This window comes from Loxodonta africana, chromosome 27 (genome assembly GCF_030014295.1).
Source record: "Loxodonta africana isolate mLoxAfr1 chromosome 27, mLoxAfr1.hap2, whole genome shotgun sequence".
Lineage (NCBI taxonomy): Eukaryota > Metazoa > Chordata > Mammalia > Proboscidea > Elephantidae > Loxodonta > Loxodonta africana.
In genome coordinates this window covers 37,103,075-37,117,087 of record NC_087368.1, presented here as the reverse complement: position 1 = coordinate 37,117,087, position 14,013 = coordinate 37,103,075, and the positions used below count along the sequence as shown (strand labels likewise).

The 14,013-nt window shown below is 43.8% G+C and overlaps 1 protein-coding gene across 2 annotated transcripts in view; it reads right to left on the bottom strand.

Annotated features, from left to right (window-relative positions):
- Positions 1-6,748: 6,748 nt before the first annotated feature.
- Positions 6,749-14,013, bottom strand: part of XYLB (xylulokinase) — a 57,979-nt gene continuing 50,714 nt past the window's right edge. For both annotated transcript variants that reach the window (XM_064277498.1, XM_064277499.1), the window contains one exon: positions 6,749-9,926. In XM_064277498.1, the coding sequence (XP_064133568.1) occupies positions 9,849-9,926 (78 nt within the window). In that variant the 3' untranslated portion in view covers positions 6,749-9,848. The remainder of the gene's footprint in view (positions 9,927-14,013) is intronic.

The window sequence follows — 14,013 nt, the reverse complement described above, 5'->3', positions numbered from 1 at the left end:
CAGTTTATACTATTTCTCAAGATCTTATAATAGTGATCTTATACACTATTTGTCCTTTTGCCTCTGACTAATTTCACTCAGCATAATGCCTTCCAGGTTCCTCCATGTTATGAAATGTTTCACAGATTTGTCACTGTTCTTTATCGATGTGTAGTATTCCATTGTGTGAATATACCACAATTTATTTAACCATTCATCTGTTGATGGACACCTTGGTTTCTTCCAGCTTTTTGCTATTGTAAACAGAGCTGCAGTAAACATGGGTGTGAATATATCTGTTCGTGTGAAGGCTCTTATTTCTCTAGGGTATATTCCGAGGAGTGGGATTTCTGGGTTGTATGGAAGTTCTATTTCTAACTTTTTAAGAAAACGCCAGATAGATTTCCAAAGTGGTTGTACCATTTTACATTCCCACCAGCAGTGTATGAGAGTTCCAATCTCTCCGCAGCCTCTCCAATATTTATTATTTTGTGTTTTTTGGATTAATGCCAGCCTTGTTGGAGTGAGATGGAATCTCATCGTAGTTTTAATTTGCATTTCTCTAATGGCTAATGATCAGGAGCATTTTCTCATGTATCTGTTAGCTGCCTGAGTATCTTCTTTAGTGAAGTGCGTGTTCATATCCTTTGCCCACTTCTTGATTGGGTTGTTTGTCTTTTTGTGGTTGAGTTTTAACAGAATCATATAGATTTTAGAGATCAGGCGCTGGTCTGAGATGTCATAGCTGAAAATTCTTTCCCAATCTGTAGGTGGTCTTTTTACTCTTTTGGTGAAGTCTTTAGATTCGCATAGGTGTTTGATTTTTAGGAGCTCCCAGTTATCGGGTTTCTCTTCATCATTTTTGGTAATGTTTTGTATTCTGTTTATGCCATGTATTAGGGCTCCTAACGTTGTCCCTGTTTTTTCTTCCATGATCTTTATCGTTTTAGTCTTTATGTTTAGGTCTTTGATCTACTTGTAGTTAGTTTTTGTGCGTGGTGTGAGGTATGGGTCCTGTTTCATTTTTTTGCAAATGGATATCCAGTTATGCCAGCACCATTTGTTAAAAAGACTATCTTTTCCCCAATTAACTGACACTGGGCCTTTGTCAAATATCAGCTACTCATATGTGGATGGATTTATATCTGGGTTAGACTGAGCAATTTAAGATCTAAGTTTTCTTGTTTTTTGTTTTTGTGCTTTAGGTGGTTTACAGAGCAAATTAGTTCCTCATTAAACTGTTAATACACGTTTTGTGACATTGGTTGCCAACCCCATGACTTGTCAACACTCCCCTTCTCAACCACATTTCCCATTCCCTCCTGCCTTCCCGTCCTTACCCCTGGGCTGGTGTGCCTATTTAGTCTGGTGTACGCGGTTGACCTACGTGTATTACTGTTTTATGGGCTGTCTAATCTTTGACTGAGGGGTGAACCTCAGGAGTGACTTCTGTACTGCTTTACCGAATTCTCTTATTATTCACATAAAAGGGTGTCAGGGGCCATCTCTTGGGGTTTCTCTAGTCTTTTCAATTTTTAAAAGGTTTTTATACATTAAGAGGATTAACTCTGTCTTTGGTGTAAATTGCAAATATGTTCTCCCAGTTGCCATTTGTGCCTTGATTTTGTTTATGTTTTTTGCCATGACACACACACACCAACAAATTTTATGGAGTCAAATTTATCAATTTTTATATTATTGACTTCTGGATTTTGAGACAATACGAGACACTTTCCCCACTCCCAAATTATAAATGAATTCATCCGTGTTTTCTTCTAGGACTTGTACGGTTTCACTTTTCACGTTTACATCTCTGATCCATTTGGCATTTATCCTATTTGAGGCATGATTCTAATTCTACATTTTTCCATATGGCTATCTGGTTTTCCTAATACTGTGTATTAAAAGGAAACCCTGGTGGCGTAGTGGTTAAATGCTACGGCTGCTAACCAAAGGGTCGGCAGTTCGAATCCGCCAGGCGCTCCCTGGAAACTCAATGGGGCAGCTCTACTCTGTCCTATAGGGTCGCTATGAGTTGGAACTGACTTGAGGGCGCTGGGTTTTTTTAAATGTATTAAAAAGTCCATCTTTTCCCTGTTTTAAAATGGCATCTTTCTCATATACTGTGTCTGTATGCAATTGTTTCATTTTGGAGTTATTCTGTTCTATTGGAGCCAATACCACGTTTTTTAATTTATCAGAGCTTTGTAATATGTTCTGTCATCTAATAGTGTGCCCTCATTGCAGTTCTCTCAGAAGGTTTTCCTAGCTATTCTTGCTTATGTGCTTTTCCAAGTGAACTTGAGAATCACCTTGTCTAGATGCAGGCCAGGAAAAAAAAAAGTTGGTATTTTTATTTGGATCACATTAAATCTTTGTGATGTAAGTAATTCTATCCAAGAATGCAGATAGATACCTTTCTTTTGCCTCAAATCTATTTTTACACCTTTAAGGAACATTTCAAAATTTTTCTTCCTATGTCAGCTTTATTTCTACACATTTTAACTTTTTTCTTGCTATTGTAATTGGACTCACGTCCTCCATGACATCCGATTTTTATTGACTGATTGTATGAACACTACTCTTTTCATACTAAAATTTTATATCCTACTACTTTACTGAATTCTCTTATTATTTGCATTAGTTTAAGCATTGATCCTCTTATCTCTTCTTATCCCTTTTTTAAAACTGTGGTAAAATATACATAAAATTTACCGTCTTAACCATTTCTAAGTGTACAACTCAGTGGCATTAAGGATGTTCAGTGTTGTGTAAACATCCTCAGTATCTATTTCCAGAGCTTTGATATCATTCCAAACAGAAACTCTGTGCTCATATAATACCTTTTCCTACTCTTATGCCTTTGTTTTCTCTTGTTGGACCTGCATTAGCAGCAGCCATAGCTCTTAACCACTGTGCCACCAGGGCTCTTCATGCAACATGTTAACTGGTAGGGGAGACGGTGGGCTTCCTTGACTCGTTCCTGGGTTTAGCAGGAATAACGCTAATGCTTCCTCACTTCGTAGATGCTGGCTTTTATCAAGTTGTTTTTTTTTTTTAAATCAGGAATGAGTGTTAAAGTTTGTCAAAGGACTTTTCAGCAGTTATAGTCGAATTGCTTTTCTTCTTAGATCTACTAACATGGAGAAATATATTTATTGATTTCCTAATTCTTAGCCAAAATACTTTGCGTTTGATCCAGGATGGCTTTGACCAGGCTAGCTTAAGCACAACATTTTCACGACTAAGGCAGAGAACAAAGTGAGCGCAAGCCCAACTGCACAAGTACTTTTCAAGCACCTGCTACTATCACATCTGTGAAAATCCCATTGGCCAAAGCAAGAGACAGCTGGGCCCAGAGTCAGAGTCAGAGTCCAAAAAAACAAACCCATTGCCATCAAGTCATAGCAACCCTATGGGACAGAGTAGAGCTGCCTCATAGGGTTTCATAGTGGTGGTGCATACAAACTGCCGACCTTTTGGTTAGTAGGCCACCTCTTAACCACTGCGCCACCAGGGCTCCCAGAGAGGGTACTACAAAATCCCATAGCAGCATGTGTGGATATAGGAACAAATGAAGACTTGGGGCCAATTTTTCTTTTCTTTGCAACCTGCAAGAGGGATCAATATTATGTTGTTATTGTTGTTAGGTGCCGTCAGAACCAGTTCCAACTCACAGCAACTCTATGTACAACAGAACAAAACACTGCCTGGTGCTGCGCCATCCTTACAGTCGCTATGCTTGAGCCCATTGTTGCAGCCACTGTGTCGATCCATCTCATTGAGGGTCTTCCTCTTTTTCACTGACCCTCTGCTTTACCAGGCATGATGTCCTTCTCCACGGATGAATCCCTTCTGATAACATGTTGAAAGTATGTGAATGAAGTCTCACCATGCTTGCTTCTAAGGAGCATTCTGGCTGTACTTCTTCCAAGACAAATTTGTATTCTTTCGGAAGTTCATGGTATACTCAATATTCTTCGCCAACACAATTCAAAGGTGTCAATTCTTCTTCAGTCTTCCTTATTCACTGTCCAGCTTTCAAATGTATATGAAGTGACTGAAAATATCACGGCTTGGGTCAGGAGCACCTCAGTCTTCAAGGTGACATCTTCGCTTTTCAACATTTTAAAGAAGTCTTTTGCAACAGATTTGCCTAACGCAATGCATCTTTTGATTTCTTGACTGTGGCTTCCATGGGTGTTGATTGTGGATCCAAGTGAAATGAAAGCCTTGACAACCTCAAACTTTTCTCCATTTATCATGATGTTGCTTATTGATCCAGTTGTGAGGATTTTTGTTTTATGTTGAGGTGTAATCCATACTGAAGGCTGTGGTCTTTGATCTTCATCAGTATGTACTTCAAGTCCTCTTCACTTTCAGCAAGCAAGGTTGTGTCATCTGCATAATGCAGGTTGTTAATGAGTCTTCCTCCAGTCCTGATGCCCCGTTCTTCTTCATATAGTCCAGCTTCTCAGATTATTTGCTCAGCATACAGATTGAATAGGTATGGTGAAAGGATACAACCGTGACACACACCTTTCCTGACTTTAAACCATGCAGTATCCCTTTGTTCTGTTCAAACAACTGCCTCTTGGCCTATGTACAGGTTCCTCATAAGCACAACCAACCCCCAAAAAAACCCCAAACCTGTTGCCGTTGAGTAGATTCCGACTCATAGCAGCCCTACAGGACAGAGTAGAGCCACCCCAGAGAGTTTCAAAGGAGTGCCTGGTGGAGTTGAACCGCCAACCTTTTGGTTAGCAGCCATAGCACTTAACCCCTAAGCCACCAGGGTTTTACAATTTGAGTGTTCTGGAATTCCCATTCTTCGCAATGTTATCCATAATTTGTTATGATCCACACAGTGCAATGCCTTTGCATAGTCAATAAAACATGGGTAAACATCTTTCTGATACTCTCTGCTTTCAGCTGGATCCATCTGACATCAGCAATGATATCCCTCATTCCACATCCTCTTCTGAATCCAGCTTGAATTTCTGGCAGTTCCCTGTCAATATATTGCTGCAGTCACTTTTGAATGATCTTTAGCAAAAATTTTACTTGTGATATTAATGATATTGTTCAATAATTTCCACAGTCCATTGGATCACCTTTCTTTGGAATAGGCATAAATATGGATCTCTTCCAGCCAGTTGGCCAGGTAGCTGTCTTCCAAATTTCTTGGCATAGACGAGTGAGCACTTCCAGCTCTGCATCCATTTGTTGAAACATCTCCGTTGGTTTTCCATCAATTCCCAGAACCTTGTTTTTCACCAATGCCTTCAGTGCAGCTTGGACTTCTTCCTTCAATACCATCAGTTCCTGATCGTATGCTACCTCCTGAAGTGGCTGAACATCGACCAATTCTTTTTGGTATGGTAACTCTGTGTATTCCTTCCGTCTTCTTTTGATGTTTCCTGTGTCGTTTAATACCTTCTGCATGGAATCCTTCAATATTGCAACTTGAGGCTTAAATACTTTCTTCAGTTTTTTCAGGTTGAGAAACGCTGAGCATGTTCTTCCCTTCTGGTTTTCTCTCTCCAGGTCTTTGCACGTCATTATAATACTGTCTTCTTGAGCTGCCCTTTGAAATCTTCTGTTCAGCTCTTTTACTTCATTATTTCTTCCTTTTGCTTTAGCTACTCAATGTTCAAGAGCTAGTTTCAGAGTCTCTTCTGGCATCCATTTTGGTCTTTGCTATCACTTGCTTCATAAAAATAACCTGGAAGTATTTCTTCTTTTTCAATGTTCTGGGACAGATTGTATAGCGCTGGGATTAACTGGTCTGTGAAGGTTTGGTAGAATTCCCCCATGAAGCCAGCTGGTCTAGTGTCTTTTTTGTGAGGGTAGTTCTTTGATAATGTCTTTCTTTTATGAAAACTTTGTGTTTTTTTTTTTTTTAATGAAAATTAGCTTTTTTAACTTTCTATCTCTACTGGAGTCATTTCCTAGGTTATCCATTCCACCTAGGTTTTCAAATGTATTTGCAGAGTTGAGCAAAAACAGTCCTTAGGATTAAAGTTATTTAATTTTTTAAAATTCTGTTAATTTTTTTATCATTTTTTCTTGGATGTTTTCTTTTTACTTAAGTTAGCTAGTTCTCTGTTTTTTCTTCAACTAATCAACATACTATTTATGAGTTCAGTGTTTTGCTTTTCTAACTTACTCTAGTTTTTTCCTTCCATTTTTACTTTGTTATTCTTTTTGCAGCTTTTTGAGCTGGATATTTAGTTTACTTTTATTCTTTCATTGTTATTGATATTACAGTATTTTACAGCTATATTCCACTGACCACTGCATTAATTATATACCATGAATTTCATTATCAATTATTTTTTTAAAGCTCTGAAATTTTGGTTTGTATTTCCCCTTTTGCTACAAGAATTGTTTGAGTAGTTTTCTCCAGGGAGGACTTTCAAAAATGTTTTAGTTTTTCATTTTATTGCATTGTGATTAAAGACTGCATTGTTTCTATTTTGCGGAAATTGAGGTTTTCTTTGTGGTATTATAAATGGTCTTTTTTTTTTTTCTAACTCCCAATTCCCCTTTTCCCCCAATCCCCAGTAACCACTCATCTTTTGTCTTGATGGATTCGCCTATTCTAATTTCATGAGTGGGATCATACAATATTCGTTCCTTTGTTTGACTTATTTCACTTAGCATAATGTTTTCAAGGTTCACCCATGTGGTAGCGTGCATTAAAGCTTCATTTTTCTTTATGGCTGAATAATTAATATCCTATTGTATGTATATATCATATCTTGTTTATCCATTCCTCTGTTGATGGGCACTTGGGTTGTTTCCACCTTTTTCACTATTGTGAATAATGCTGCAATGAACACTGGTGTACGTTTGTCTGTTTGTGTCTCTTTCAATTCTTTTGTGTATACACTTAGGAGTGGAATTGCAGGGCCATATGGTATTTGTGTTTAATTTTTTTAGGAACTGCCAAACTATCCTCCGCGCCAGCTTAAATAGTCAGTGTTTCTAACAGGCATTTCTCTATGATCAGAATGTACAGCTCAATACATATTCAGGTCTACTTTATTCTGTTTAGCTCTCCTACATCCTTTCTAATTTTTTCTTCTTAACTTCAGTCTTGGACTGAGAGTAGTGTTTTAAAGTTCCCTATTACTGCTAAGTTTCTGTTTTCCTCACGTAGCTATTCACAACTAATAGATCTTCATTGTGAATTGATGGCTTTTAGAATTATAAAGTATCCTTTTTAGTCTTGTCTAATGTCTCCCCCAAATTCTACTTCGTCAGATGTGAATACTGTAGTCTTGGCTTCTTACGGTTTGAATTTGCCTGGTATATCTCTGCCCATCCCTTTACTTTTTAGCTTTTCTGAATCGGTTTATTTTAGGTGTGTCTCTAGTAAGTAACAAAAAATAAGATGCTGGTTTGTGAGCCAATGTAAACTTTTTAATAGCTGAGTCTTTTCACATTCATTGATTTGCCTGATACGGTTGCCCATATTATACACTTACTGTATATAGTGACCCTACATACAACAGAGCAAAAAACCTGCCCAGTCCTGTGCCATCCTTACAATCGTTATGCTTGAGCCCACAATCGCAGCTACTGTGTCAATCCATCTCGTCCAGGGTCTTCCTCTTTTTCGCTGACCCTCTACCAAGCATGATGTCCTTCTCCAGGGACTGGTCCCTCCTAATAACATGTCCTAAGTACATGAGATGAAGTCTTGCCATCCCGCTTCTAAGAAGCATTCTGGCTGTACTTCTTTCAAGACAGATTTGTTCTTTCTTCTCAGAGTCCATGCTATAGTCAATACTCTTTGCCAATAACATAATTCAAAGGCATCAAATCTCTGGTCTTCCTTATTCATTGTCCAGCTTTCGCATGCATATGCGGCAACTGAAAATACCATGGCTTAGTTCTCAAAGTGACATCTCTGCATTTTAACACTTTAAAGAGGTCCTTTGCAGCAGATTTGCTCAATGAAGTACATTGTTTGATTTCTTCGCTGCTGCTTCCACGGGTGTTGATTGTGGATCCAGGTAAAGTGAAATCTTTGACAACTTCCATCTTTTCTGTTTATCATGATGTGGCTTATTGGTCCAGTTGTGAGGATTTTTGTTTTCTTCACGTTGCTTGCTGACGCCTTCCTTGATGAAAGCGAAGACGACCTGAGGCACTTACAGATGAAGATCAAAGGCCACAGCCTTCAGTACGGATTACACCTCAACAACACAAGGGTATAATCAGGAAATACTGAATTTGGGAAATTCTCCCAGATAAATGACCCAGTTTCTTCAACAAGTAGAGACAGAAAAAGAGAGAGAGATAAGCCCTAAATTGTGCCACCTGGGAGATGACCTCTCCAAGTCATCTGGTGTGCCCAGGAGTCAGGCAGCCATGGTCGCAGCTGAAGGAGGGCACAGGATGCCTGTCCGTCAGGGCTGTCAGGTTTCTCAGGTTGGAGGTGTCACACCAGGTGGAGGGGCGAAGGGAGCAAAGAGGAGAAATCAAACGGGGAGGGGGGCAGATGCTGAAGGGAGAGGAGGATGAGGGAATGAAGGTGGGGTGAGCATGGGACAGATAAGAAAGGAAGCTGGGAGGGCACTTCAGATACCTGAAATGTGGAGGGAAGACTGGGGACATGGGGGGTGTCAGGCTGTGTGAAAGGCAGCTGGGGGATACGGTGGGAGTGGAGGGACGGGGGTGTTTGGCGCGTGGGTGACTGTGGGCCAGAGCTTGGGGAGCGATGGTCAGAGTCAGGGTTGGAGAAGGGGGTGGGCTGGGGTCAGGGTATGGAGGGATGGCTGATGGGGTCAGGGTATGGAGGAGGGATGGCTGATGGGGTCAGGGTATGGAGGAGGGATGGCTGATGGGATCAGGGTGTGGGGGAGGGATGGCTGATGGGGTCAGGGTGTGGAGGAGGGATGGCTGATGGGGTCAGGGTGTGGGGGAGGGATGGCTCATGGGGTCAGGGTGTGGGGGAGGGATGGCTCATGGGGTCAGGGTATGGAGGAGGGATGGCTGATGGGGTCAGGGTATGGAGGAGGGTGGCTGATGGGGTCGGGGTGTAGGGGAGGGATGGCTGATGGGTTCGGGGTGTGGGGGAGGGATGGCTGATGGGTTCGGGGTGTGGGGGAGGGATGGCTGATGGGGTCAGGGAGTGGAAGAGGGTGGCTGATGGGGTCAGGGTATGGGGGAGAGATGGCTGATGGGGTCAGGGTGTGGAGGAGGGATAGCTGATGGGGTCAGGCTGTGGAGGGGGGATGGCTGATGGGGTCAGGGTATGGAAGAGGGTGGCTGATGGGGTCAGGGTATGGAGGAGGGTGGCTGATGGGTTCGGGGTGTGGGGGAGGGATGGATAATGGGGTTGGGGTATGGAGGAGGGATGGCTGACGGGGTCACAGTGTGGGGGAGGGATAGCTGATGGGGTTGGGGTGTAGGAGAGGGATGGCTGATGGGGTTGGGATGTGGGGGAGGGATGGCTGATGGGGTCAGGGAGTGGAGGAGGGTGGCTGATGGGGTCAGGGCGTGGGGGAGGGCTGTCTCCCTCCATTCTAATATCTTTGTATTTGCCTTAATTCTGCTTTCTGAAAGGGGAAACGGCACAATTTTTATTGGATGTATCTCAGACTCAGCAGTGCCCTGCCTCCTGGAATAAGACAGGAAAAGAGAGCTGCTTTCCTGCCCTGGGGCATGAGGGCACAGGGCAAAGGCAGCCCGTCTGTCTTCAGGAAGACGCGCTAAGGCCGGGTTCCAGGTGCTCCTGGCCAGGGCTGGGGCACTGGAGGAGTCAGCACAGGCAGGCAGCGCCCCAGAACAGGGATGGTCTCTGCCGTCCAGGGCCACGTCTCCATGTGGGCTCAGTGAGTCTGGGCAGGCAGAATTTACTCAGGGGGCCCCCGGGTCTGGGACAAGATTCTCTGCTCCAGTTTGGCGTACTGTGGGAGGAGGGCCTCATAGACCTGGAGGGCAGAAAGAGCAGGTTAGAATGGAGGGGACATGCCTCCCGCATCTGTTTGCAACTTAAAATTTTTAAATTTTACATCCCGTTTACTTGCAATTTAATCTTTTTGCTGGCCCAAAGAAAGGAAACATCGATTCACAAAAAAGGCAATAACGGTAGATCTCAAACCTGTAGTGTAAAAACCCTCTTTTTAAACAATGCAAATTACAACAAGAAACCCATTTTTGTTATCGAATCCACAGAGGTTAAAAAACATTCCAGCGGTCGTGCAACGGTGATGGAGTTGGTGGTGCAGCCCTTCTGGAAATGAACTTGACTTTATGTCTGTCTGTGTTGTTTCTGTACCGTTGTCAGCTGCCATTCAACTGGCCCCCGCTCATAATGACTCCATGCACAACAGGACTGGACAGTTGTGGTCCACAGGGTTTTCACTGGCTGACTTTCAGAAGCAGATTGCCAGGCCTTTCTTCCTAGTCTGTCTTAGTCTGGTAGCTCCACTGAACAGCATCATCGCAACAAGCAAGCCTCCACTGGCAGGTGGTGGTAAGTGTGCGTGAGGTGCACTGGCCAGGAATTGAACCCAGGTCTCCCACATGGAGGGCAAGAATTCCACCACTGACCCACCGCTGCCATCACACCTGTTACAAGGGGATTGAAAACATCCTTTGACCCAGTTATTCTACTTCTGTGAAGCTCTCCTAAGGAAATAATCCTAAATGTAGGCTGCCTTGTCCACCAGGGGTCTTCTTAAACTCCTCTCAACATTCAGACTCAAGACTATCATGGACCCCAGACCTTGGTCCTCAGGACACACTCTACAAACAGCCTGTGGGCAGGGTGGCTGCAGGCGCGTCTCTTCAATGGAGACCACCTAGCAGTCCAAACAGCCGTGCACACACCTGTCCAGGAGTCCGTTTCTGACTCCCTGCCTTCCTCCTTTCCCCCCAGGTTACAGCTCAGGTGCAAAGCAGGGCTTCAAACCGGTTTGTTACGGTTTGAACCCCTGCTGAGAATTTGCATGTCCACCCAGATACACTGAATCAGAATCTACACCTGAACCAGACCCCCAGGTGATTCGTATGTATAATACATTCTGAGAACCACTGCTCTACCAGTGACTCTCAGAACTGGTCCCTCACCAGCAGCATCAGCGTCGCCTGGGAACCTGTTAGAGATGCAAATTTTCAGCAGGTGCTCGAAGCCCTCATGCAAAGTGAGGAGACCCACATCCAGGTGCAAGACCCACCTTGGCTTCCAAACGTCGTCGTGCCCTACAGGAGTATCTTTGTAACAACTCCACAGGCAAGAGACATGCCCATTATGAGGCAGCGTACTCAGGGAAGCCTTCAGCATGACTTCCCATCAGGTGTTTATAATGTTCCCAGTCTAGGTGCAGTTTTCCAATCAAAGCCCATTTCTACATAAGCCACGTTGCCTAGAAATACTTCTCACATTCCATTCATATCAGGTCTCCAGGGAGATAAGAGCTAGACAGTTAACCAAAGGTCAAATTCTCAGGCAGACTAGGAAAGGGTTTTGTTAAACTTTTACTCACATGGGGTTAGTTGCAATAATTGAAAAATGAGAAGCAACTGCACTAAGACTTGGGAAATGGTCAAGTACATGATGGTTCCATTCACCAGACAGAATATTATGTAGTCATTAAAAGTAACGTTAGTGGTTGCCGGAGCGGGCAGGAGGGAAGGGGTTAAGGAGACTCACTGTTTAGGAGACACTGAGCTTCTGTTTAGGGTGATGGAAAAAGGTAGAAATGGATAATGTGACAGATGCACACAATAAACAACGTCACTAAATGGTGAACGTGAAGAACGCTGAAATGCAAAATGTTTTGCTCCACACGTATGTACCACAATTTATAAAAATAAATAGAATGGACTACAAGACATAAGATGATACTTGTGAAGACCTAGTTCAAGCAGATGCATGAGACTAAACGGGCAGCTCCCGTCCAGAGCCGAGATGAGAAGGCAGAAAGGGACAGGAGCTGGTTGGACATGGGAAACCCGGGGTGGAAAGGAGGCGTGTGGGGTCACATCATAGGGAGAGCAACTGGGGCCCCATAACAACGTGTGTATAAAGTTTTGTATGAGAAATCAACTTGGGCTGTAAACCTTCACCTAAAGCATAACTAAAAAACAAAAATACAGAAAAAAATAATGTACGTGTGTATGATAATATTTATGTTGTAATGTTGAATTGGAAAAAAAAAGCAGGCTACAAAATCATATACACAGCATGCTGTGTAATAAACCCAAACCTCAGAAACCACCACAGGAAAAAGGCTCAGAAAGAAACACAGCCCCACAGTCTTCCTCTTCCTGCCCCTTGTTTTAAGTGGTTTTCGCCCGTGGCTCTGTGAGTGTTGCCTCAGAAGGTTACACAACCAGGTGAGCACACGCTGTATTCAACACCAAACAAAAAACCCACTGCCATCAAGTCGATTCTGACTCACAGGGACTCCCCAGGGTTTCCAAGGCTGTAAATCTCTGCCGAAGCAGACTGCCACACTGTTCCCTCACACAGCTGCTGGTGGTTTCAAACCGCTGACCTTTCCGTTCGCAGTTGATCGCTTTAACCACTGCGCCATCAGCGCTCCTCATATTAAAGACAAATGGTACTTGAAACCAAGGAACCCAGATTTTTTGCCCCACCGTGGGACTCACAAATTAACAGCAGTAGTAACTCATGATAATCCCATTCCTCCTTAATCTGACTGAATTAGCTCCAGCCAGTTCTAATAACTGATTATGGAGCAAGGGCCTGATCTTGTGCAGCTGGGGCAGCTGTCAGCTGACGGCTCAGGAAAGGCCTCGCAGGCGGTCAGACCCAGGGAGAAGGTGCCTGCTGGCGTCTAAAGCCGTGAAGAGTCTGAGCTGCTGGGGGGGCCTGGAGAAATAACCCCGTTGTTCCCCCAAACGGAGATGACACAAGTGAGGTTCTGATTCTGGACATCCACCTGTGAAGTATGCTGAAATCTCCCGGAAAAACGGACTCCATGGGTAAAATAACGCAAAGGATAACAGCTGGCCCTTCGTGACGAGGCCCCCAGGAGAGGCGTCTTAAGGCCGAAGATGAAGGAGTCAAAAGAATAAAGTTGAGGGGGCTTTGGTTTCTTCCCCGTGGAGGCAAGTGCAACGTTCAGCTGAGCCAAGGAGTAAATGCTGTTACTGTTTGTGTTTCCACGTGAGCACAAGCACAGCTGTAGGTGAGATAAAAGAGAACAAGACATGGTTCTGCTCACAAGGAGCTTACAATCCAGTCCACACACAGGTCACTGTGCCAGCAATCGCAGGCTGGCACCGATTACAGCCCGGTGTTGGGAAGGATTCTGAGCTTACACTGGGGTTCAATGGTAGAGTTCCATGAACTATGAGTCATTCTTGTCGTGGGCAGGACAGGAAGGGTGCGGTGCACACACCGAGTAACCAGGCAGGTGGAACTGTTGGCTACCCTAAAGCTTTGCCAACTACCTTCTTTGTTGCTGGCCTCTAGAAAGCGGAAGAGCCAGACTCCTCCCCAGCCTTTCCTATAGTGAGGGCTGACCCTGTGACCAGGTGGCAGTCTGGTGGGGGCTTTGGAAGGAACAGACATGTATTTCTCTCCCTGATAAGCAAGAAGAGAATCTCTGCTCAAACCAACGAACAAAAAAAAAGTTGCCATTGGGTCAATTCTGACTCATGGCGACCTTGTGTGTTTCAGAGTAGAACTGTGCTCTACAGGGTTTTCAATGGCTATAATCTTTTGGAGGAAACCCTGGCAGCGTAGTGGTTAAGTGCTATGGCTGCTAACCAAAGGGTCGGCAGTTCGAATCCACGAGGCACTCCTTGGAAACTCTACGGGGCAGTTCTACTCTGTCCTACAGGCTCGCTATGAGTTGAAATTGACTCGACGGCACTGGTTTTGGTATTTCTTTTTCTTTTTGGAATCTTTTGGAAGAGCCCTGGTGGCACAGTGGTTAAGAGCTACGGCTGCTAACCAAGAGGTCAGCAGTTTGAATCCACCAGCCCTACTCTATCCTATAGGGTCGCTATGAGTCATGATCAACTCGACAGCAACGAGGATGG